This window comes from Zingiber officinale, chromosome 7B, assembly GCF_018446385.1.
Source record: "Zingiber officinale cultivar Zhangliang chromosome 7B, Zo_v1.1, whole genome shotgun sequence".
Lineage (NCBI taxonomy): Eukaryota > Viridiplantae > Streptophyta > Magnoliopsida > Zingiberales > Zingiberaceae > Zingiber > Zingiber officinale.
In genome coordinates this window covers 25,573,736-25,599,616 of record NC_055999.1, presented here as the reverse complement: position 1 = coordinate 25,599,616, position 25,881 = coordinate 25,573,736, and the positions used below count along the sequence as shown (strand labels likewise).

General features: G+C 33.4%; 2 protein-coding genes across 4 annotated transcripts; both read right to left on the bottom strand.

Annotated features, from left to right (window-relative positions):
* Positions 1–2,664: 2,664 nt before the first annotated feature.
* On the bottom strand, positions 2,665–9,194 carry LOC122005587 (RNA-binding protein 1-like). Its single transcript, XM_042560677.1, has 6 exons — positions 9,008–9,194; positions 7,505–7,617; positions 7,171–7,426; positions 7,022–7,083; positions 3,459–3,540; positions 2,665–3,133 (listed from the first exon to the last, which is right to left on the bottom strand). The coding sequence occupies exons 1-6, from the start codon at positions 9,135–9,137 to the stop codon at positions 3,033–3,035; spliced, it is 744 nt and encodes a 247-aa protein (XP_042416611.1). The 5' UTR covers positions 9,138–9,194; the 3' UTR covers positions 2,665–3,032.
* Positions 9,195–10,877: 1,683 nt separating this feature from the next.
* On the bottom strand, positions 10,878–24,293 carry LOC122005586 (serine/threonine-protein kinase tricornered-like). 3 transcript variants are annotated; one of them, XR_006118429.1, is made up of 13 exons: positions 24,019–24,292; positions 22,223–22,397; positions 21,475–21,558; positions 18,435–18,676; positions 18,105–18,345; positions 17,897–17,976; positions 15,968–16,052; positions 15,073–15,204; positions 14,883–14,996; positions 14,475–14,519; positions 13,307–13,391; positions 12,298–12,437; positions 10,878–11,388 (listed from the first exon to the last, which is right to left on the bottom strand). XR_006118429.1 is itself a non-coding variant. In XM_042560676.1 (12 exons), the coding sequence occupies exons 1-12, from the start codon at positions 24,216–24,218 to the stop codon at positions 11,312–11,314; spliced, it is 1,560 nt and encodes a 519-aa protein (XP_042416610.1). In that variant the 5' UTR covers positions 24,219–24,292; the 3' UTR covers positions 10,878–11,311. The 3 variants fall into 3 exon arrangements, 1 of the variants encoding a protein (XP_042416610.1); XR_006118430.1 differs by lacking the exon at positions 12,298–12,437 and adding an exon at positions 14,339–14,396 and having other exon boundaries at positions 11,331–11,388; positions 24,019–24,293; XM_042560676.1 differs by lacking the exon at positions 12,298–12,437.
* Between the last annotated feature and the right edge of the window lie 1,588 nt (positions 24,294–25,881).

Below are 25,881 nucleotides of genomic sequence, written 5' to 3'. Positions count from 1 at the left end.
AACTTGATTATAGCTTGAGTTTAAATTGAATTTATAGTTATTTGATTTAAATTTAAATTTTTTAGTTGAATTTGATTTATTTGATTTAGATTTTAGGTTTGGATTATTTTATTTTTGTTTTCAGATAGTGAATTTCAATTTTAATTATATAGTATTGATTAAGTCCTACTTGCTTGGTTAGACAAGTTTTTGAAACCGAAGCTTTGGTTTGTTTCTTATTTTAGATTACTAGTGTTGTAAATATTCTATTTATTGAGTTGGACCTGTATCTAAGTCTGGATTTATTGTACATAGTTTGTTGTGATTCAAGTATTATATCTAGGTACTTGGATCTTATTGTGAATTTATCTAAAAGTTCTTTTAGTTCAACAACTTTACTTTTCAATTTGAAATTTTCCTCCTCAAATTTTATAACTTAGTTAGATTTCCAGATTAAACTGGTTCAGTTGTTTAGCTTGATTTTAATTATTCTTTTATATTTTGATTTTTCTTACCGAATTGATTAATTTGAGTTTCTAATTTTGCTAATTTTCTATTCATGTATGTCATAATTTTAAAGAAAGTAGCAGATAAGTTAGAATTTATCTCGTTAGGACCTTCGGAAACGAGTATAGACTCATGTCTTGACTTGTATTCAGACTCGTTGTCTTGATCCGCCTCGCTTTCTGATTCCGGTCTGGATGCCATCAGCGTGAGGTAATTCTGCTACTTTGATTCTTCGACGTCTAATTCTTTGGAGGAGGATTCGTCCCAAGTTGCCTTCAATATTTTTTTTCTTTCTGGTTGTCTTGAATTTGTCCTTTTTCAGTTTTGGATACTCATGCTTGTAATGCTCTTTCTTATTATACCCATAGCATGTGACATTGGCTTTGTTGTTATTGGTAGTAGACTTTATCTTTTGCATATCCTTCTTAGTAAAGGTCTTCTTTCTTCTAGTGAAGAATTTTCTTACCAAATTCACTAGATATTTTTCATCATCTGAGTCAGAGTCATACTCAATTTCTGTTTCAGGTTTGATTATGGATTTTACTTCTTTAGAGGAACCTGCAAGGAAAATAATACCTTTCTCGGCCTGTTTGGAGTTAATTTGCTAGTATAGTTCTAATTCACAAAACAACTTGTCTAATTTTAATTTAGAAAAGTTCCTGAAAATTTTATAGGTATCCACAATAGATGCCTATAATGCATTCCAAGGAAACGAGTTCAGGATGTACCTTATAATGTCTTGGTTCTCCATTTGATGGTCGATCATGTGGAGTCCATTGAGGATGTCCTTGATCCTCATGTGCAGCTGATTAGCTGTCTCTCCTTCCTGCATTTTAATATGAAATAATTTATTTAACAAAAGGTCGCGTTTCATTACCTTGGCATATGTCGTTCCTTCGTGTAACTTGATGAGTTTGTCCCACAGTTCCTTTGTGTTCTCGTGTGGGCCAATGCGGATTAGTTCTTCATTTGTGAGCCACACTGAAGAGTGTTTACAAAATTGAACTCAATTTGCGCCTTCTTTTTCATCTCAGGGTTCCAACTTTCTATATCGAGAGGTGCTTTTGTAGCTTCATCTATTAGCGCCTTGTATCCTCATAAATAGTGAACCACTGGTTAATGTCAGTCTCGAGGTACACCTCCATCAGCTTCTTCCGGTATGAAAAGTCTTCTCCGTTAAAAAGAAGGGGACAAGCGGTAATGTATCCTTCGTTTTGGGTCATGTGATTACTGAAATAGAAGAAACTTAAACAGATACGAAGATTTGATCTTAGAGTAAATAGTGTGGGAAGAAGAAGAAAATAAAGCTCGAGTGGTGTTGCATCAATTTGAACAGTTCGAAGAAATGAAAGCGAAAAACTTATCTGAAATGTTGTTTCATAATTCTTCCCCAGACATCAATTGACACCATAAACGTGATTTTTGTAATCATCTTTTACTACAAAAATGTACACTTTTTTTTTACACTACAAACCAATTTTACAATAGCAAATTGATATGTACATCGTTAAATCTTTATTTGTCTTCTTCTACCAATTTCACTAAATTTGTCCTTCAATGACATTGCTCTTGAACACTATTGTCCTTTGAGGTCGCCTCAAATCTTTATTTGTCTTCTTCTACCAATTTCACTAAATTTGTCCTTCAATGACATTGCTCTTGAACACTATTGTCCTTTGAGGTCGCCTCTTGAAATGCTTACGAGAATATCTCACTTTAATTAACTTTTACAATCCAGCCAAATTGTAGAAGGTTTGGTAATCCAAGGAAGTGCATGATGGTTTCATGTTTATAAGAGAAGGAAGAAGATATGGACAAAGAGAGGGGATGAAATCACGTATATCTGAAATCACGTATATCTGAACCACAAAAATAATTTTCAAATGGACAAAGAGAGTGTGAAATCACGTATATCTGAACCACAAAAATAATTTTCAAATAAAAAAGTGAGTCGGATATCTTAGAAAATGTAGGGAAAGGAGAGGTTGGTAGGAGTAGAAGGGAAGTTTTATATATTTTACAGCACCCTTCGATAAATAAAAAACTATGGTACGCCGGCATACATCGTGCCATTTGATAAATTGCCGAAGAAAGAAAAGAACAAGAAGTTGAAGAAGAAACAGTGCCATACGTTTTTCTTGCAATACTAGAGACTGGTGCAGACAAATGCCAATCACATACAAAGTATCTACCAGTTTCAAATATAAAGTGTTCAATGCTAATGGTTTATATTATGCGTGAGATTGCCCTCAAACAACTGCAAGAAAACAACAAGAGGAAGCCAAATGAATCGATCTACTGCCCCACGACACAAGGTAGCTCCTCCATGGGAGTGTTTCCAAGTCAACTCATCTTTGAAGTTTTAAATAGAGGTAAATAATTTGGGGAGCTCCCACTAGTTGATACATTCAAATATAAGTTCTATAAGACCATTCAGTTGCATGAAAGCTTGAACATTGCTTTGCGTTGAAGATTGTAAGAAAGATTAGATTCCAACCAGCTCGCAAGCCCTAAGATTGCGTTAGAGGAAACCAGTGTGGTTTCCGTTAAGTCTGGCTATTAGGAAGAGAAGCTGGACGGAAGGGAAATTTCACAAACTGAATCTGCAAGACCGGTGCATTGGATTTCTTATCATCGAACTTGTAGCCTGCATGATAAGTTCATAAATGTCTGATCGGTGTTTCTAAATTACACAAGACGAGAGCAAGATTTATGGAGTTTCATGTAGCGAACGAAAGAATGATTCATTTTTAACAAGAGAATTCTAGTTTGTTCGATGGCAAATCAAACTTACAACCAAGGTATATAGAAATTCATGATTTAAAACTACATTCAACCATCTAGCAGTTTATCAATACGAACTATAAAGATTGATTGTGCCCTACAAAATGAATGCACCGTGCAAAAATGTTTCAGAAATTTCTATATGCAAAGAGTAAATAGAATGCATTGCGAGCACCATGAGAAGTTACCTTGAAGGGCATTTAATGCAGTCGAAGCACACTTGGCATCATCAAATTCCACAAAACATAGCACTTTAGCCTTATCCCCAGCCTGTATACAGGGTTTCCATAAAACCATGTTAAAGTTCCGACAAACATATCAAACCACATAAAACCATTTTTCAAATTTTGCGTGCACACAAAAAAAAAAAAAGGTAACGATACATTCTAGGTCAAAGGAGCTTATCATCTGTCATAAAGGACTTGTATGTCAAATTGATGGAACCTATGAAATTTTATCAGAGCTAAAAAAAAATACAATATAATCTAAGAACAATACTTATAAAAAAGGTAGCCCGGTACACGAAGCTCCTGTCATGCGGGGTCCCAGGGAAAGATTCATTGTACACAGTCTTATCCAACTTTTTGCAAGAGGCTATTTTCAAGATTTAAACCTGTGATATTTTGGTCACAAAGCAGCAACTTTGCGCCAAGGCTCCCCTTTAATCTTAGAACAATACTCATCCTTCACAAAATTGAAAAAAAAAAAAGTTTACTCTACACTATAAACACTAATTACACCCTTAAAATGAACATTCTTTGAATATAAATGGACTATTACGTTTCTGCATAATGATTAAATAAAAAATAAAGGTGAATAATTATGAAAGAGCGTTTCAGGTTTTTTTTAATTATACTTAAGATAGAGGTAACAATTCAGATGAGCATTTCAAATATGGTTATGAAAGAGCATTCAAATAATTCTGGAGAGAGACGATAGTTGTCTCTTCTCTGCCCACCAGTTGGGTTGGCAAAAGGCATCGAGAAGCAATCGAATAACTAAATAGACAACTATAATATTTTTGTCTGTTTGAAAGGATATAGAATGACAACTAATTAAGACTAATCCAATAACCAACGCCATGACCATGCATGGTAATCACCACCTTGAGAATTTCACCTGCATTGATCAGATTTTTACCCACTGTGCAAGGGATATTCATACCAAAATAAATGCAGACTAACTAATCTGGTATATATATAGCATCTGCAATCCCAACCACATTGGAACTATGATAGGATGGAATCTACAAAATATTAAAGGAAATGACAATAGTAATAACACCTTCAGTAATTTCAAAACTAACAGATACAAGAGATGAGCTTGATCAATGTTAAATGAGAACAAAATTAAAGATGTCTAGGTCTGCACGTGTAGCAAACAATGAACATCATAATTTGAATGGATATATGCCCTCTTACCCACATATAAAACTACTCAAGTCTATCCAAAATTACCACACATTTCTGTGTATTGAATGGGCACATGCGCCTCCACAAAGAAATGACCGAAAGCCTCAACAATGTCAGGGAGCCAAGGGTACTCAGGAAGAGGAAGCCAGGGCTTTTACAGGAGCAAGAACATCCATGGTGGCAATATAGATAATGAATTTGAAGAGATGGAAACAAAAGAAAAGTTGGTGATACGAACAAGCATGTACACTAAGAGAGAGAAGATAACTGGAAAGGACTAGAAGAAAGAGAATGGAAAAGTTGTGGCACCATACATGAAGTTGTGGGCTGATGAAAGAATCTAAAATCTTTTATTATTCACTTGGCTTAAGCATTTTGGTCAATGGTTGAATCTGGCAAAGGTTAATAGGCTAGATATACCATCTAGACAGATTGTGATAATCGGTGTCAAAGCAAGCTTAATCTTAGGCATAATAAGATGCTTGTTTGATGGTGGAACCATACATGAACCTCTCGTGCCATCTATTAGGGATGATTCCAGGCCATGGATTGAATAGTATCCATTACAAGGATGTTAAGTCTCAAGTTGGGAAGGTTATGACACCCTAATTAGATCTCCACATTGAGAGTTATGGTCTATTGAAAGAGATTTACAGATCCACATTGCGAGTTATGATCTATTGAAAGAGATTTATAGCTTAAGATGAATGAAGTACTACTAACTTGGGCATTTTCACTAGTAGTTAGACAATAGATTAGATGATACAATACACTCAAAGATGACAAATCCTTGAGTTAAACAAATAAATCGAGTGCAATTCAAGTATGTTGTTTTTGCTCCTCTCACTAAATTATATAGCGCTTGAATAATCTCATAATTCAAATATGTAGTCCTAAATAATCTAAATTTTCAGCTATTCAACAATCCTATTTACTATTACCTAGATAAAGCTGTTTGGAATTCTGTGTCTTCAATTTCACCATGGTAAGTTTAGAATTGGAATGAGAATTAATAGACCCTCCAAAAAGAGAGAGACGTAAAGGGTAAAAGGATACCTAAGAAAACTCTATAAACATGACAAAGCTATTTAAGATATTTGAATATCACTACGAATGTATATTTCCATATAGCTTAATGGAGGAATAAGACTCGTTTGGCTGATCCAAAGAGTTGGGACACACACTAGACACAGATAATGGATTCTTCACAGGAATATATAATTGAATGCTTTAAATAAAATCAATTCAAAGATTAATGATAATGATTAACCATAATTTAAAATATATAATAAATTCTAAACCACCCGATATAGACTTAGTTTGCATGAAGTTGAAATTTCGATTATATTGAACAAGCATAATCTAATTGAAAAATTACAACATATCTATAAATAAAAATAAATATAAATATCAAATAGCTATCAAATCTATATTATTAATTTAATAAATACTACAAATCTTTGAATGCTTAGAATAAAATCAAATTTAAACATTCTTGTTAAATATTAACATTTAAGAATTATTTTAAATATATAGTAAATTCTAAAATACTCAGCATAGACTTAGCTTTCATGGAGTTGGAACATTCTATTATTTTCAACAATCATAATCTAAATGATAATTTGTCCAATAAATTTATAACACAATAAAAATAAATTAAAATAATGAATGTAAAAGATTTTACTTGCATATTACTATAAATTAGATATTTTCATCCACCACCCCGACCGTCAAAATTTAGAACCTTTTAACTTGGCCCCAAAGTCTAAAAGTTCAGTTACTCCATATTAATCAAAATGACACATTTATAAGTTGGTAAATTTTACAATATAATATGGGATGAAATAAGAGTTAGAGGGGCATATATTAAAAAAACAACTAGTAATGATTTATCTATGCAATTATCCCAACTAAAATTTATGCAGACACCAGAATGTTATACATCAAACTATGCACACATCTAACCTCTGAAGCAACTGCTTATATTGCATGATACATATGAAAGGGTAAAATTTATATAAGGTGCACTGTGTAAGTTACCCATTACACAGCCAATGCAATCTCGTATTAGCCTAATGAAGAACCACGAAACACTTAGTTTCCAAAATCTATATACAGAGAGAATGCAATAACGTCCTATTTCTTAGTAACATTATTGGTAAACACAACATCAATGGAGATTGTAAATGGATGTTCAATAAACTTTTGAAAGTTTATTGAGAACAAATATGTTCTTCTCTAGGACTAGTCGAACATGCCCATAATTATGCTCAGAGTAATGTTTTATTTAACAGCTTTGGAAGTTTTAATAAAGTAAGATTCGAGTCAAAAGAACATACCCCGCGAGGTTCTTTGTGTAGAACTCGAATTTCCTTGAACCCAATAAATGGGCGAAATAGATCTTCAGGGATAAAATTAAGAATTCTTCCAAAAAATAAAAAAGAACCATCATAATGTAATATAAAACAACTAGCAGCAGTAAGGATACGGGACACCTCTCTTCTTGTGCAATCAGTAGGGAGACAATCGACAAAAAGAATGTTAGACTCTTCCGGCAATTGACCATTGGTCACAATGTCATGATTGATGTTTACTGAAACATCTCGTGCTAAAGCTGGATCTACCAAAGGACTAAATGTTCTATCACCATCTCCAGCTGGCAATCTACTGAACTTGTTTGAAGCATGAACCCCCATTCCAGTATGATCATCGAACCCATGATTTGTGGATCGCGCTGATAACATCTGAATGAAATCCAATCATGTAGCATTAGAAAAAGATCTACTAAAAAAGTATCAAGACAATACTAGGTGAGTCCCTACATCACTATGTAGTAAATCAGGTGTTTTCTGAGAGTCACTTAAGCTCCACGTCGGATGAGAAGTTGTAGAAGGTGTGTTGAATTGCATATAAGATGGAACAGCAGCTCGTGCATCTATCATAATAAGAGCAGGAAATCAGTTTATAGAAGCTAGAAACTACAAACATTATCAATAATATTGGTGTATGTGTATCAATGGATTGTACACAATTTACAAGTACCTAGGTACAACAAAAAGAGACTTTGCAGTCAGCAATAGGTTGCTTGCTCCTCGAGTTTAATTTTGTATATGCAAAAATTTCTTCATATTGAGCACTTCTCAATCACAAACTATGCTGAAAATTCAATTCAAGTTTTGTTCATCGAAAACCTAGTTCAAGCTCAAGTGCTGAGGTTGAGCTCTTGCATAACCTGGGCTCATATTCATGCTCAAGGTTCAACCAACAAATAAAAATTAACTCGCATGGGAGTTTAACAGTTTATTATCATAACATACCAAGGAGTGTCAAATTTTATCATGATACAATACTAATCAACATATGCTATGTAGGAGATAGGAGAGATTAGCTGTGCTAATTAGTATTGAATTTCAAAAAATTATCAGAATAACACATTCAGAATGCTGCTTGACAAAGAAGGAATTCTAAATATATTGGAATAACTATTAGATAAGAAAGAGATATCGATGAATATTAGATGGAGGTATGAGATGGATAGGCACACCCCAACTAGTTGGAACTAATATGACTTAATGATGATAATGAAAAATTAGGCTTAAGAGCCTATCTATATATATAAAGATAGATAGATACTCACTACATGGATTCTTTCTTATGGTTGGCGTTCTATGTAAGATCATATCACTCTTAATGCTCATTCTTTAAATTTACAACAAATATAAAAGTTAATGTTCATTTGGTTTTGATTAGTATGTTGGGTGTAAAATCCTCACACAACTCTCAATCATTTGCATCCAATGTTGGGACCAGCACTGATGGTGTTTAAATTTAAGATTTTCAACCCTCAAGGGGTGCTATAGTTGTCATGAATTGCTCATGGCGACTGCTTATGAATTGTTCATGAGCTTTCTTGACAAGAGGAACTTAACTATGCGACAATTAGTTTCACTTCCCTTTATAGATATGAAATCCCATCTAATATACGCATGACTAAATCCACAAAAAGGTCATTGACTGATATTAGCCGCCCTATCTAAAGCAATATTCATCTGGCCTAAACATCTCAACCCCCGTGAACCCTTTATTGTTAGTCCTCTAACCTCTGTATTCTTATTATTTCGATATATTCCCAAAGCAAATTGCTTTTTTTTTCTTACCCTTGATAATAATCGCTCACAAACGATCACTAGGTTGGACAATCATCATCGAAAAAAAAAAAACTCCAAGAAGTCAAACCCTTAGCACGCCCAACCCCACCTTCCAAATTTATTAAGAAAAAACAAAAACAAAAAAAAAAACGTCCGAGAAAGAGTGAGAAACAGCACCTCTTTCAGTGGAAGGGTGTCTCCGGTAAGAATCAGAGGGATCGGCTCTTTCAGAGGAAGAGTATCTCCGGTAAGGATCAGAAAGCTCATCTCTTTCAGTGGAAAGGTATTTCCGGTAGGTATCACCCATCGCCGGAGAACCCTGATAAGAAGATGAGAATCTGAGATACACAGGACACGAGGAAGAGTGCATAAGTAAATTTCTTTTCAAAAAACAATAATAAATAAAAACATTTTAACCCCACCTATTTTATTTTAAATACCTTTATATTTTTTATTATTATTTTAACTCTCAAACTTTTATAAATATTATCAAAATACAATAATTATTGTTATTATTTTAACCATATACTTTCAAATTTCGAATACTTTTGCTGCTGAAGATAATAAATGATCAAGATATTCTCTTCGTAATTAAAAATGGATAATAGACACCCTTATAATTAGTTTTTATACCCAAAAATAATCAAAATATCCTTATTTACAAAGTGTAAGCTGATTTATTATAATTTTCCTCTAAATTTTTATCAAAAGAAATTTATTTAGACAAAAAAATATTAATATTTTATTTAGGGTATTTAAAAATTCATAATAATTAAGATATTTGTAATCTAATTCAAATGCACATGAAGTGGATGTAATCTGACTTACAAAATAACTCTTTTAGACAAAGAATATATTAACATTCTCTTTTCAAATATTAATAATTAATATTTGCAGATGCAAATCCAATTCAATAGAGTTGAGTACAGCAAACTCATATGTTTTTGAGTTCGAATGATTTTATCCATCCAACTCAGATTAACTTCCCTAGATCTTAAGGTGTTAAGTTGAATTTGTAATTCACAATTATGGGATGCAAAAATAATTATGCTCATCCGTCCCTCTAGTGTCAATCCTAAAGTCTTGTGAAAGGGAGATAAATCACAATACAACCTCCTCGGTGAGAGAAATTAATTCCCTAAGAGAATGAACTCAAAGACTCGAACCTTACTCCTGTGATATAATTCTACCATTCAAATATCAACCCAGATACATTCATGAGGACATAATAATTCCCAATTATGGATCCTTCATCTCTTACTTCCTTCTCGGTCTCGCTAGTGCCTCAAACAAACATAGTGAAAGAGATCCTTTTCCTTTTTATAAATCAAAACACAAGCATAAAAGTGGTATTATCAGTAACAATCGTAGAACCTTCTCCCAAGGTTTAGCGAACAATTAGATCAAATGACTTGCCTTTTGCCACATAGAGCATGCACCATTTGAATTCTCTCCATGTACAATCTACCTTACAACTTGGTTGTTTGGCAAGCTATTGAAGGTGTTAAGTCTTGTTGAAAGGTCACTTGGCTGCGGATGATCTTTTGCTAGTGGCCGAGGCTTCAGTTAACCGAGCACAGTGGATTCTACAAGTTTTAGAGATCTTCACTTGTGCACCTGATTCATTTGACAAATTGCGCCCATAGACAAAATTTCGGTTCAATACAAATTCTGAAGCAATTCTCATACTGCACAGGCACAGGTTATCGCTATATATTTTCAACATCAGCCATTGCACATTTGATGCTAACACTCAAGCCAACCAAAGACATGGGACAAGATCAAAACAAGAAAAACTTTTCAAATTAACTCTATTGTAACAAAAGACGGTCCCACATGATTGGCCCACAATCATCCATAAGGAAATTTATCGAGAAGCTATAATTGGCCGTTTCAGGGAAGGGTTGTTTGTTCTACTTTACTGAGGATCGACCTTGTCCATTGTAACAAGTTCTGCCCTGCAGTAATCAACTCAACCCTACCTCGAGGATAATTTTGAATTGACTCCAGAACATACAACAACTTGCCGCAGAGATTCCAGTTACTATAAACAAAAACTTGTACTAGGCAAAATTGATTGATCAATATTGGTTCAAGGAAACACAATTTAGACAGTTCCTCTCACATCAAACATTGCTAAATCTGTAGCGTCCACAAAAAAGTTGAATTTGCATCATAATTAGAAACTGCCACAAGGGTAGAAATAGTTTGTTCTGCCAACCCCAGGCATCAAGGATGAATGCGCCCACATAGCTGACTCCGGTGCCAGACCATAATAACCACAGCTCATATGCCTTTAATAGACATCGTTAACACACTACTATACAACTTACATATGGTTTAGTTCTATTAAATGTGAAGTCGGTAGCTCATCAGGACCATGGGATTTGGACAAACCTGACTAAAAATGAGCAGGCAAGTCCAACATCCACATTTGTAGGGCACTAATCTTAGATGAATTCACTGGTGAATCGGCCAGACTTAAGGGGCCATTGTGTTGCCTGAACAAACCATGTCCACGTCACCACTTCCTCCAGTTGATTTCCTTCCACCATCACCTGGCGCAAAGAAACACGAAAAATGATATAAGGAACACCGTGTTAGAATCATTAATGAAGTGGGGGAAAACAGTTTAAGTCATTACACACTTTTAGCCTTCATAAGTTACTATATTAGAATCAATTTATGATCAGTTTTGACCATGAACTGCAACCAGTTAAGTATCTCTAATGAGAAAATAGAAGCAAAATATTCAATTATGCATAAAACATTGTAAATTTACTAAAGTTAACCAATTTTAGTATCCTTCACATATTGGAAACCATGGGCCCCAAGGCGTAGCTAAATTGGTACCCAAGTAATAGACTTGCATCAATGGGCAAGGATTTGAGTTGCGGCTGCGGCAAATAACCCTTTGCACAGTACCTGATTTACCTCCCTTCATTTCACCATGGAGCCGGCAATGAGAGATGCTTGGCGTGAGCATATATAATGCAATGAATGTTATGAACAGTTAAAAGGGATTGGTTGAGATCTCATATTGTCACCCAAGGGAAATGGGTACAATAAGGAACATTCAAAACTGAATGGTTTGCAAATAATGCCTGTATCAACTGTTCATATAGGATGGTACACATCTCAAAATATGAGATGGTGGTACATGCTGCACTTGGTGCAGTGCCATGTTTAAAAATGTAGTTTTTGAGTCTATAGAATGGCTATTTTAGCTTTTTCTTTTTTTTTATTATTTTTTCCATGTCAGAAGCCATTGGAACTTGCATGCATCCCCAGACAAAAAGATAAAATTGTTAAATAGTTTATTTTGCATACTAGTAAAATGTTAACAGTTAATACTAGAATAAATTTTATCAAATCAGAGTTGAACAAGGACATCTTTCTAATGTAAAGGGCATGAAACTCCAGCCAATGCGAGGTCTCGAAGGAGGGTCTATTGTACGCAGTCTTACCTTGCTTTGCAAGAAGCTATTTCCGAGGCTCCTCTAGGTCACACAGAGGCAACTTTACCGTTGCACAAGGCTCCCCTTCTAGGACATCTTTCTAATGTCTTTCAAAATAATCTTGGTACCACCACAAGTACACAAGCTAACTACAAAAGTTTAGCATGCATAAGGAATAAACAAATTCTGAAATTGTGTGAAGCAACAATGCAGAAATAGAAATCCAGTTACCATCTTTCATGAGATAAATTTATCTAAATCATTGTCAACATTAAGTCATGTTTGCCCCAACTATTTGTATTTGTTACATGGATGTTACTCCTCCATTAAGCTCAATGTCTGCCTAAAAACATTCAAATCAACTAAATCATTTTTATTACATTAACTGAAGTTATTTAAATCCGTTTTTATCCAAATGACTTGATTATGTGTGTGATCTTTTATGCAAGCACCAAAACCACATGGGAAAAAGGAATATCAATAAACACCAATTTAGCAAAGTACATAACACATGAATGCTCAGATTAGCAATTTGAACATCCTAAAAGATCATACCATTTTGATCAAGAATCTGTGGAATAAAAATAACCAATTCTGCATGCAAATAAAAGCATAAGGACAAAAGGAATTGACAAAGAACCAAATTTAAAGAAAAACAATTTTACAGGATAAAATGATAACTCTATTCTCCAGCAGCTTGTTGTACTAACCATCCAACTAGTTGTCCACTCTTCAAAAAAGAAACAAGCCATCCAAAAATAATGTTTATACTATTGTACATAATTAATTAGATCAATTTCAATTTCCCTTTAAAAGTTTTTCAATTTTATGTGCTTGCAGCACAAATCTGCTTTCTTACATTTCCTTTTCAAAATGATAATCATCAGTTGAAAACTCTAGAAAAGGTGCAAATTCATAGAATAATATAAGAAAAAAAATGGCCAAGTATTTGCTCTTAACAAAGTCAAGAAATAGGATCTTGAGACCATAATTTACTCGAGAAAATGTAATTCCGTACCATGAGATTGGATCAGCCCTTTGACAGCATCAAAGTTCTTGTATGTATATCCGACAAAACTCAAATCTTGAGGATTTAGCAATTTCTGCACCAAATTATGTTCACACAATAAGTTGGTACGTTCAAACAAAAACAATGTCAGTCTAAATTTTCGACATGGTCAAGTGTTTTATCCTAATATTCATGGAGGGTTTAGCAACTGAAGCATAAACATCTTAGTTAGCTACTATTCAAAAGGAACCTCCAATAGCATGCTTCAAAACTAGTCTAGTGTGAAGAACCCAAATGTGATCTAGAAATAGAATAGTGCACCAAGCTTTAGTTATTCTTGGTTACTTTTGGTGTAGAAGTGTTTCTAAAATTTACTATTTTTGTTGTGGTTGCTCTAAGTTTCTAAAAATCTGCAGTTGTTCAGACTCACATGGACTTATGACGAAAAATGAATCTTCTGTGGTCAAGTAGGAAACAAAATGGATGGAGTAGGTTGTTAAATATAGATCATTATTGAGTTTTTAAGTTGAAATATTGACACAGGTATGCCTACTCAGGTCCATTCACCTTATAAGAAGTTATATCAAATGGGGGAAAATGCCTTACAACTTGTAGTGTTCCTCTTGCTAGAAGAGAAAATATAGGATAAGTGAAATCAACCATGGTTTGAGTTAAGAGTATTAAGCAATAAAGAAATAACACAAAAAGTTTATGTATCATCAACAATAACATTATGAGCATGTATAGGTTAGGAGATAAAATGTATATAACAAATATTATCAACTAGCAATTAGAGTAAACTTACCTTCCATAGATGATAAAATGGAAGAAATTAGATCAAGATGATATATGCATGTACAAAGACAACCAAAATACTTGAAAGTTAGACAAGTAGTACTAATTAGAGTTAAATGTGCACAGGAAAAACTTAATTCTGGACCTAGTATTACTAGCAGTAAAACTTTATGTAAAGTTCACTTAGTGTAGGAAAATATTGGTGTTGGAGGACAAAAAGTTAATTGCTAGTGACAAGTCTACTACCTTTTTCCACTCAACTTCTTAATCTTTAGTATGGAAATTCCTGACTATAGAATAGACCCTTTTACAAAAACAGTGTGTATCAGCAAATTTCTCATCTTAACAACTGTTGAATACAGAATACCAGCACGTTACCCACCTTTCTTAAAGGCCCAGATCCCGTTCTTGATGGAGTGGGGTCCAACTGGATCACAGGCAAAATCAAAGAAAAGGAAGTTAATATAAAAAGAAATAATATATATATATATATATATGGTGATGTAATACATTGCCCATCCGAAAGCAGTAAAATCATATTTATTTAGGATTCAATAGAAAACCAGTTAGTATGAACCAGTATTTGTGAGCACAGAAGCCAACTGATGCAGTCAAATGCAGATTAGAATATATAAAAGACACTCACAGAAAGCAAATTGTAGTATCTAAATACATATATAAAAATCAGGTTGATGTTTTGCACGATTGTATTACCAAACATATGGAGAGAGAACATAACCACTTTTCACAAGAAAAACAAAATTAATAAAGGACAGGAAGGAAGACCTACTTCATCGAACTTCAAGAAGTTCTGAGTATCTAATTCGCCATTAACTTCAGGCTTAAATGCCGCATCCATTTCATAAAGTTTATCCCAAACGACATCTTTGAACCAAGGATGAGCCTGGAAAGCAGTTACAACAATACTCTAAAAAAAACAAGAAGATAACTTTTCTTAAATTTTATCATCAGAATTCAACCTTTATTTGATCTGCCCCTCCACTGCCAAATCTGTGCTCAACATCACATAACAATCTACAAATAAGATCTTTTGCCTCTGGAGACAACCTTGAATCTTCAGGAAATTTGAGTTGATTTCGCCAATGCACAATCTAATAGTATATTAAAAAAAAAAACAGAATTTGGACAATGGGAGATGATTAAAACAACCAAGATCATTAAACATCTAAAAGCTCCAATCTAGAAGCCAATATCTAAAAGTTTCAATCTAGAAGACACTATTTTGAAGTTCCAATCTAGAAGACAACACAGGAGATCCTGTGTCCATGCAAAAGAAGAATATAAAACCAGAAAAAATGCACAAGATAGCACCAGTTCAGTCTAGTATACGTTGCAGCATAGAGATACAATGCAGGAATATATTCTTGCATCAACCACTGCTAGTTTAGTTGCCAGATTTAGGATTGCTTTATTCCTAAGGCACCTATGTAATCTACTCCAGTCAATTTTTTTACATGCACCTCTATCTTGAGAAGCAAACCCAAGGATTGTATAACCCAAATTGGAGCGCTCACTATTACATAAGCACAATGTTTGTGCCATTTTATTTTTTTATTAACTAGCTTTCGTAGGAGTCTAAGTAACTTCAATCAAAGATCAAGTACTAAGTTATCAGATTTTTATTTTTGATTACCAAATGGCAACTAGAGGAACAAGATGGAAATTATAACCATAATATAGCTGCAGGCCTTAAGGCAGGGTGGGACATGAGCAAATTATATGACAATTCAAGAACATAGCTTCATGTTAGCAAACCAATCTTAGTCATGTTTCAATCGTTCTAGAAGCTTATAATCATAATCATTTTTTTGGAGAAAAATAACTGTTGGGAGCTATGAGTTTAGAAGATTTAACCTTTCGGCAAGTAGTTATTGGATCATCAGAATAGAATGGTGGATAACCGACAAGCATTTCATACATTATTGCACCCAATGACCACCTGCATATTTCTCCAACAAGTAAATACAACTGAATATACTTGTTTCCGTGAAATATAGTATACATCCATGTAATGTTTTATTGCAAATACGCAAGAGTATGTATGCATGTGTTAGAATTCGTTTTAAGAATTATTATTAATATGCTCAATAGGTATACAGTGCTAAATTGGATATAATAGTTTTATCTTTAATGAGAGAAAATGTGCATACTTAGTCAAACCATCAAACCTAATTCAATTTTGTGTGATGCTATTATTCAATTATGTGTGATGCCAATACTCAAGAAGTAAAAAAAAAAAAAAAGGCAGCCCGGTGCACGAAGCTCCCGTCATGCGGGGTCCAGGAAAGGATCCATTGTACGCAGTCTTACCCTGCTTTTTACAAGAGATTGTTTCCAGGATTCGAACCTGTGACCTTTTGGTCACATTACAAGAAGTAAATATTGTAAAAATTAAAAAAAAAAAAAAGCAATTATATTATACAAGGAAATCTTGAGAACAAGTAGGTAGAACTAAATGGTTCTGCAAATAAAAGTTTTCAACTGATATAGAGATATTTAGGTTTCCATAATTTAGAAGGTTCAAGTAATAATATAAAGTTGTGCTGCAGAATCACCAACGAGGAGAGGAAAAGATAGAGGTGAGAGCAATATTTTTACAACAGTGAACCAAAGCCCATCTTAGTCCTGTTAGATATATAAACCAGGGGTTGAATTGGTAACCAAAGGGAAAATCAGCTTTAAACCTGGAATTGGTAGAACCACGTATTTCAAATAGATTTATTTCAAATAAACATATGCAAAATCTAATTGAATTTTACATAGTAACAGATATACAATTGCATATGTGAGATTTTTTACTTTTGTATATAAATTTAAATATATGTTTGAATATGCTTTATTGGATTTAAATTTTTTATATTTTAAAGTGATTTATTTTAATTTTGATATTTTTATTAACTTATATAAAATATCTGATACTCATAAAAGTATAAATTATATTTACACAATCAATTCCCAATTCAACCGATTCATTGAACCATCAACCCAATAACCTTGTCAGTTTGATCTCCTATCAAATTCAAAATCTGATGAGCACTAGTGGAGCTAAAAAACTAACCACCAAATCCACTACAGTTAATACATCAAATACATAAAAAAAAACTTTGATATTTAATTAAACTACTGCATCAATCACCCTCACTAGATAAGCTCGACTCCAGCTAACTGAATCATATATGGAAAGGCATCTGATTGACAAAACTTTTGTTTGCAATCCCAATTGCCAGTTCTCACAGTCAATATGATGTCTTGTATAGGGTTGAAAACTGGGAACAAGATCATAGTATACTGGGATCCATAGAACAAAATATTAGTATTAGTTAACAGAGATTGATCACTGTAATGATGAATTCTTGTCTTGGTGCTTTGAGCCAATGTCATATATGTAAGTAGCTGCAGATGAAGTGGGACAGAGGCATGAAGGCCAATGGCCAACTATGTGAGAAAAATAGGAAAAATATGAAGGATAATGCAAGGGAGAACTGGGAGGACTGTGAAGAAGAGAGGAAAATGTGAGTTAGGAGGAGAGGAACAAGAAGAGGAACCTAGAAGAAGAAAGTAAAAGGGAGAAAAAGAGGAAGAGAGAGAGATGAGATTGGGTTTTCATTTCATTTGATGCAGAATCAACACTAATCTCATTTTGATAAGCATACAAAAATAACAATATTCAGTAGTAGTCTAGCACTGAATCAAGTTGTTTTAGTACTGAAAGTTAGATGAATGATTATAACAAGAACTAGAAAGCATGTGTATAGGATGGTTCAGACTTCAGCAATTACTTACCAATCACACTCCATGCCATATCCTTTTTTCAATAATACTTCAGGAGCAATATAGTCTGGTGTTCCAACTGTAGAAAATGCCTAAAAACAGAGATAGGCCATCATAGACTTGAGCTATGAAAAGCAATATTAAGGCAGTAAATTTTAATATGAAAAAAAAACAACTATTCCACAGATTAATTACAGATAAGATATTTTAGTAAATATACCAGCTTCCTTCTGTTCATTTGCCAATGTTGTAGCTGTTCTTGAGGGCTTTTCCATATATTATCATTATTTTTATCTGAAAACCCATCTATATCCATTGATTCCCGAATATTTTCATCAGGCATGGGTTCGTCTTCCTTCAATGTTGAAAGCTTTGAATAATCAATTGGCTTACACAAGCCAAAGTCTGACAGCTTCATGTGACCATTTTTGTCCAACAGAAGGTTGTCCGGCTTTATGTCCCTAAACACAAATATGTAGATCTTGAATTGGTATTTAAGAATATAATTCGATGCAACAAGAATTTTACTTCTAATATGTAATGTACAAACCTGTGAATATAATTATGTTTATGAATGGATTCAATCGCCAACACGCTCTGAGCAATATAAAACCTAGCAACAGTTTCAGTAAGGGTATCTTCTCTAATAAGTAGGGTCATCATGTCCCCTCCAGGAAGATATTCCATGATTAGGTAAAGGTATTCATCATCTTGAAATGAATAGTATAGTTTTACAATGTAATGGCTAGCAACTTCAGCAAGCAAGTTTCTTTCAGCTCTTACATGTTCCACCTAAAAGAGAGTATGGAAAGAGCTATAAGCGCAGCAAAAAGAGAAAAACTATCAAAAAGGATGGAAGAAGTAAAGTACAAAATAAATAAATTGTCAGTAACCGTTACATACAACTTCAATTACTATTTAAGATACAAGGCAAGAGCTGCATAACAGAAAAATTGATCTCACACCAATGGTGGAGCAAAACATACAGAATCACAAAAGAAAAAAAGGCTAACTAAATAGATCAATATAAAACATGGATAGATAAAAATGATAGGATATAATAAGAAAAATTTAGATTACCATCAGCTGTTTACTTTTGTTTTATAAAATATGAAAAGGGGGTATTTAAAGGTATTTAGTAACAGCGCATAATCCATGCATCCCAGCATATGCTATAGTGCTACCTGTTGCATGATCCCATGATCCTCGCCAAATCGTTGGGGCAAAAAAAACTAGATGATGAGCATAGATCTCATGGGGAGATGAGATCTAGGTAGCCAACTCCAAATAGTTTGGACAAACAATACTAGATGATGATGATGATAAGCATCACAATTGAGAGATAAGATCAATTCAGTCAACTCTATATAGTTGAGACACACAACTAGTTGATGATGTATTTTAATGCTTATCACACCAAGCAAATTAGTGATCCTCTTCCACTTATTTTGTTTCCCTCCAATAATAAGCCTAAAGAAATTAAAAAGTCAATAAACTTAAATTTTATAGCTACAAGTTACATAAATATAACAAGTATCTCGACTAATAATTATACATTGCTAATACCAAAATAAATATCGGTATCATACATCCAATGAGAGTAGCATCTAATGAGATCAACCATATAATTTTTAAGGCTTATATTAAATAGTTATTCCGGAACATTTATGCATTAGAATTAATTTCTTGGTGTGTTCATAAATATATTTAGAGTTGAACTGGTACTGACATAAAGAAATGATATATCTCAGTTTCTTTGACTCCAATGTCACTCCACTTTGTTGTTGGTATCGGTGTTTGGATTGATGTTTTGGTTAGTGCTTTCCTCTCTTTTAATAGTGTTTCATCTTCTCCCTGTGATCAGAAATCTGAATGAGTCATGGGAAGAGATTCTTCCTACCTTTATTGATTCTAGAATATAGAGCCAAGACAAGCCTTGTATTGGTCAATACCACTAAAACTGTGTAGAGTGACAGAGTGAAGTCTACTTGTTGTACCAACATGGCATCTATACAAAATTTGAAACCATGGTTACCAACTTTAATGAAAAGGGTTAGGGTTGCATTATGCTTTGACAAAGACCTTTAACAGATCATTTCCTCCACTCTTGTTTGACCTAGAGTTATCTATTGCTCCTTGCAGAAGTAAAAGATTTCTTCTTCAAAACCCTCATACTCAGTTATTCTATTATGCTTGTTCATGATCTATTTTTCGCTAGCTTTCCTTTTCTTTGCAAATGTTTCATACCTAAATCATAGCAAGAAATTATATTTGATGCTTAGTGGAAAGGATCAATGGATGAGAAATGGATGCCCTAATTTATCATGGAACATTAGATCTAGTTGAGATAGTTCACCATTAGGTGGTGAGGGGTCTGATCGCAGATGGTATGGCTTATCTGCTAGATGGCTCTAGATTAGTGAGAGAAAACATGATCAAGTGGTGATACGACTGTAGGTTGCAAATTGATACTGCCTAAATATCTGCTAGATGGTTCTAGCTTACAAAGCAAAATCTGAAGGAAAATATTTCTGTTGGTAGCAAATTTTATAATGCAAATATCTGCTAGCTGGTTCTAGCTTAGCAATACAAAGCACGACCTGAAACAAAATATTTACCTAGACATTTGATGTGGATGGCTCGATTAAATAAGCATGTGTACCTTTTTCTCTTGTTTTTAATCAGAGGGAAAATGCTCCAAATGAATATTGAAAATGTATATGGAGCAAGGGGTATATATGGAGCACCTTCAGCGAATGTTGCTGAGTGGGAGATGAAAGTTTATAGCAGAAGAAAATTTACAATACAATCTGAAGTGAACTCCTAAACCACGATTTAAGTACTCTTAACTAACTGCACAGATTGGATCAAGCTTTCCAAAATTAACCAATTCAAATCCAGATCAAATTGAATTGACATCGGCAAAGGTTAATCGGATTTTCAAAATTGACCATGGAAGGAACCTTTCTAAGGTGATGCCAAATTACCCTTATAGCTGGTGGAAATTGAATGGAATCAAGCAGTCCTCAAGCCTGCAATTCTCCCTCAATCTGAGACCTCATAACACCTCCACTTACAGCAGATCTCGGGCAGCAACAGTGGCTATTGAGCTTTGTTAGCAAACAACAAGAATCTTCAACCTCTCTCTAGTTCCCATGCGCCTGTCTCCACCTCCCTCATAGTAACAATAGTTAGCAGGCATATAAGCAACTTCTTTTCCTGTTTTTTCTTGTATCAATCGCCGCTATCATATCTCAAGTAGATAGTCTATTGTTGATTCATTGTTTGTTGCAATATCTGTGCCATTATGTTTACTGTAGTTGTAGTATGTTATATTAATTTGCTATATTATGGTTGTCATCTTAGATATCCTTTTGTATATAATACTCTACATCCTTTAATCTGCATACAGTGCATATGCATTGTACAGTTGATGACTTGTTAATTGCATACACTCTGTAGATGTTAGATGTTTCAAGAATTTTATTAAAATTCCACAAAATCAGGGACAAACAACCTCATGCCTTCAAAAATGGAATACAGGAAATATTTTGTTAAGTTAGGCATGTACAGGTATTTGAATGTCTTACCTGGCCCCTGCTAACCATTTCCGATTTCTTCAACTTCTTCATGGCATAAATATTGCAAGATGACTTCTCCCGGCAAAGCCTGACCTGTACAATCCATCATCACCCAAGTGTAGCAGTATATATTTCATGCTAATGGGATTTTGCCATTATGACATTTGAATGAGTAAAGGATTTCAATCCAATTTGTATACATAACATATAATTTTCTGGATCACAGGAATTCAGGGTCTTAGATGGTAGAAAAAATAAAATTCCGAGAATGAAAAAAGTGCGAACAATATTGAATTTATATGATACTCTCCCACTAAAGTACAATATGATTGAATCATACTTCCATCTAACCCATGACAAGATGTGATAGCTATTGAATATTGTGTTCAGAGAATTTCAGAAAATGAGGGTCAGTTGTTGTTTTAGGCAAATCTATTTGAGTAATCTGGAAAGGTATGTTCATGAAGCTAGAATATAAATCTAAAGCATTTTAGGAGTCTTTTTGTAATTTGAACTAATATATGGCCAGATGTAGAACCTTCCAATGAATTTTCAGCCAAAGTATATTATCAGTACCATAAATCTACAAAAAGAAGAGAAACACAAGAAGATCAGTTATTCTTTTTTGCATTTATAACCATATTAATTAACATAATAGGAAGAACTAAACATTATTCTAACTGCAGTCCTAAGGTTGTAAATTTGCATATTTTATAATTATTTTTCCTTCTACGACAAAGATCATGCAATTTCAGACCTCCCCAAAAGCACCTCTTCCAATTATTGTCAACAGCTCAAAATCATCGACACAGATCTTGTGCCTTTTAAGTCTCATATATTCTGTCTCCTTTCTCTCAAGATCCTTCAATAAATTGAGTTGTTCCTCCTTGGAAACTTGTGAAGAAGCCAATTTTCTCTCCAAGAACCAACGCCTGCATTAGAACATATTGTCATCAAGCATGAACTTATGAGATTCACCACAATTTCAAAAGTTGATATAAAAATAAGAATATTTATATGTTGGCTATCATGTACATCTCTAGATAAAACATTTTCCAAGCAAAAAAAAACAACAAAGTTTCAATGTTTAGTTAAATTCCTAATGCTATGTCATTGAAACTTTAATTCGACAAAATCAATAAGCAAATGGAAAAAATCTTTCATTTGAGGACTTTCCTTTGAAGCTGAGGCAACCCGAATGTGAACAAGGTGGCAAGTATATTTTCATATGATCCACAAAAGGTTGTATAATCATGGAAGATGAAAAAAATATATATAGGAAAAGTATATCCTTGGTGATTAATAACTAGTTTAGTCATTAATAAATCACTAGTGTCATCTTGGTCATTCCTAGGTTCACTTCAAGAACCACCCATCCCAAATACATTCTATACTCAATCTTAGACCATGAAGTGTAGTAGAATTTTAACAAGTTTCAATTCCACAAGTAAATAAAAGAAATAAATTTAACCATAAATCAAAAGAAAAAAAAACAAATGAGGATGTTCAGATAGCAATATTGACTTCAGCTATTGAGAAAGAAACATGATTAAAATTTTAGATGACTCAGAGTCATGTAAGCAGCATAGCAAAAGTTATTGTCATCATTTTCATAATTTTGTAGATTATGCATTCTTCACATGAGTCAATTAATTCGAAATTCTCCTTTCAGAGCTAAAACAATTTAGAACTTGTCATATTCCTTAGAACAATAAACCCTTCAAATTGAATCCTTCTTTGTTACAAATTAAGTACAGAAGCAAGCATATGCATCTGCATTAAAAGTGGCTCTCTTAGAAAGAATCATAAGATAACCTGTGAATTTATCACTTTGAGAAGTCATTCAAAGAAACTTTACTTTAAAAATGGCATTTTCCATAAAGATAAATGAAGACAAGTCAAGGGGATTTACACACTAAAAGCAACAAGACTGGGACTACAAAGTATCAGCCGAGCTGATGAGTTCAACTTCCAAATTACGCCATCAATTTCAATGCTGAAGCATTCATGAAAGAAACAATTTATATCACTAAATTGTATCAGCGGCACAGAATAGTCATGCATGAGGTTGCACATTCTTTCACATCACGTACTCATTACTTTTCAATGCAGCTCAAATAACAACCATATCGTACTAAAATCCAACCAATCTACGAAATAGAAATCCAAAAAAATAATGATGGAAAATATTAGCTCTCCACGTTGAAACATAAACCAACTCCGATTATGGCATTCAAAATTCTAAATGGGGATGGAAAAGCTACGAGATTTTCAATCCGCAGCCAACATATTAAATTATTATTATCATGATCTGAACAGAGAACTAATCCCATGTTAGAAAACGCGGTTCAGGAACTGAGGATTTGTGGATTTTTTTTTCACCGAATCAAAACCGAGAAAAGGGATAAAAGCGACAGCAAATGATATAAGAAAAATAAGAACAGACAAAGTAGGATCAAATCTAGAGCGACTAAGATGGCCAAGCAAGCCGAGATCAAGGAGAGAAAAAAAAAACCAAGGGGTCAATCGAGCAAATGGAGTGCATGGAATGACCTTTCTTTCCTCTCCTGTATGTTCTTCATCTGATTCTTGTAGTGATTCTCAATGAACTGCTTTGCGGCGGCCACCCGCTCCATCGTCAAGCTCGAACCCACCGTCTCCTCCATCTCCTCCTCCCCTTCCTCCGCCACCGCCGCCAGCTCCCCCACCGCCGACTCCCGTCCCTTCTCCCTCCCCTCTCCTTCCATCTCCATCTTTCTTCCCCTTCTTCGAGCTCTCTCTCTCTCTCTCTCCCTCCCCCGATCTCGCCCTTCCTCCTCAAATAAATTATGAACTTCTAGAAAATAACATAATGCTTCAGTAGTACAATGAGGAGGACCCTTTGACCGCCAGATTATAAATTCCACAATCCTAAAGCAATTATGAGCCGCAGCTCGTCTATCCGACGACCAATACGATTCCATGCACTTTGACGAAGGTGCGGACGCGCGTACAATCTTGTTATACAATGTTTTTATCTATTTTATTTTGAGTACCACATTTAATAATTGTTAGGGCTTTGTTTGATTACGGAATTATTCCATTATTTGCCACTATCATTTTCTGTTTTCTAGATATTTATCGTATGTTTTTTCTTTATTATAAAAGATCAACCATTATGAAAAATAACTAAATAAATTTCTTTTTATTACTACCAGTAATATATCCTTTTTAACATTATTTTTTCCATAATAAAATATTTTAATTTTTACAAAATAGTTAAAAGTAAAAATTCGTTATCCCAATAATTATGTATAAAAAGTTAAATAAAAAAACTATAGTTAACTAGTATGAAAAAATCTTTTTTTTCTTGACTTAATCGAAAGTTAAATCTTTAATTATATTCTATACTAAACAATCAATCCTACTTAGTATTTTAATTTAGGTTAAACATGAATTAAATAGATGATAGGAGGTGTGACGTGGCCATAAAAAATTCTTCATTGGCCAACTTACCTATTTTTTTTCAAGTTCATCAACCATTGATACCATACTAAATTGTATTTTATTTACTAAAAAAGCAACAAATTTAAACTCTGGTAAACATTTTACTTTTTATTCTTTGATTAGCCAAGACTATTCATTTATTGTTCAATAAAATATATATATATATATATATATATATATATATATAATTGATACGGTGTATTCAAGCAGTTAGTCTCAAAATTATGGAGGTCTATCTCAACCATCAGTATTCTCAAATATACTATCCATTGAGAAAATCTTTTATAACATCGGCTAAGAGAAAATCTTCTATAATATATCGAATGTCAAACTTTAAATATTTAATGTTGAGCCACGATACTATGTTCCAAGAGAAAATAATAATAATAATAATAATAATTTATTATACCCGAAAACTTAAATGATAAAATAACGATAATGGTCAGTTCTTAAAAAAGAGTGTCTAGAGTAATTAATTCTATAAAATTTGACTATAATTATTAGGTCACTTAAGGGCATTTGGTTTATGTTTTTCACGCGGTTTTTTATTTTTATTTTCTGAAAAAATGAAAAATGTGTTTGGTTTACGTTTTCCACGTTCATTTTTAAGAAAATGAGAGAACGTTTTCTAAGAAAACGAAAAATACAGAAAAATCATTTTCTAAAAAACGAAAAACACACGTTTTTCAGAAAATAAAAATAAAAATGAGGTAAACCCAACGCACCTTAGTATTTTTTAGATTTTTTTTAATCATCGATGGAAATTTTAGTCGAGCCAGATAAGTGGATTATATTAAAAAAATCTTATTATATTTTAAAAATATAAATAATATAAAGTTTTTTATTATTTGAAAGAGTTAGTTTAATTTTTATTATTATTTTTTGGAAAATTTAGTTTAGTTTTATTAGTAAAATCTGTTAAAAAGAATG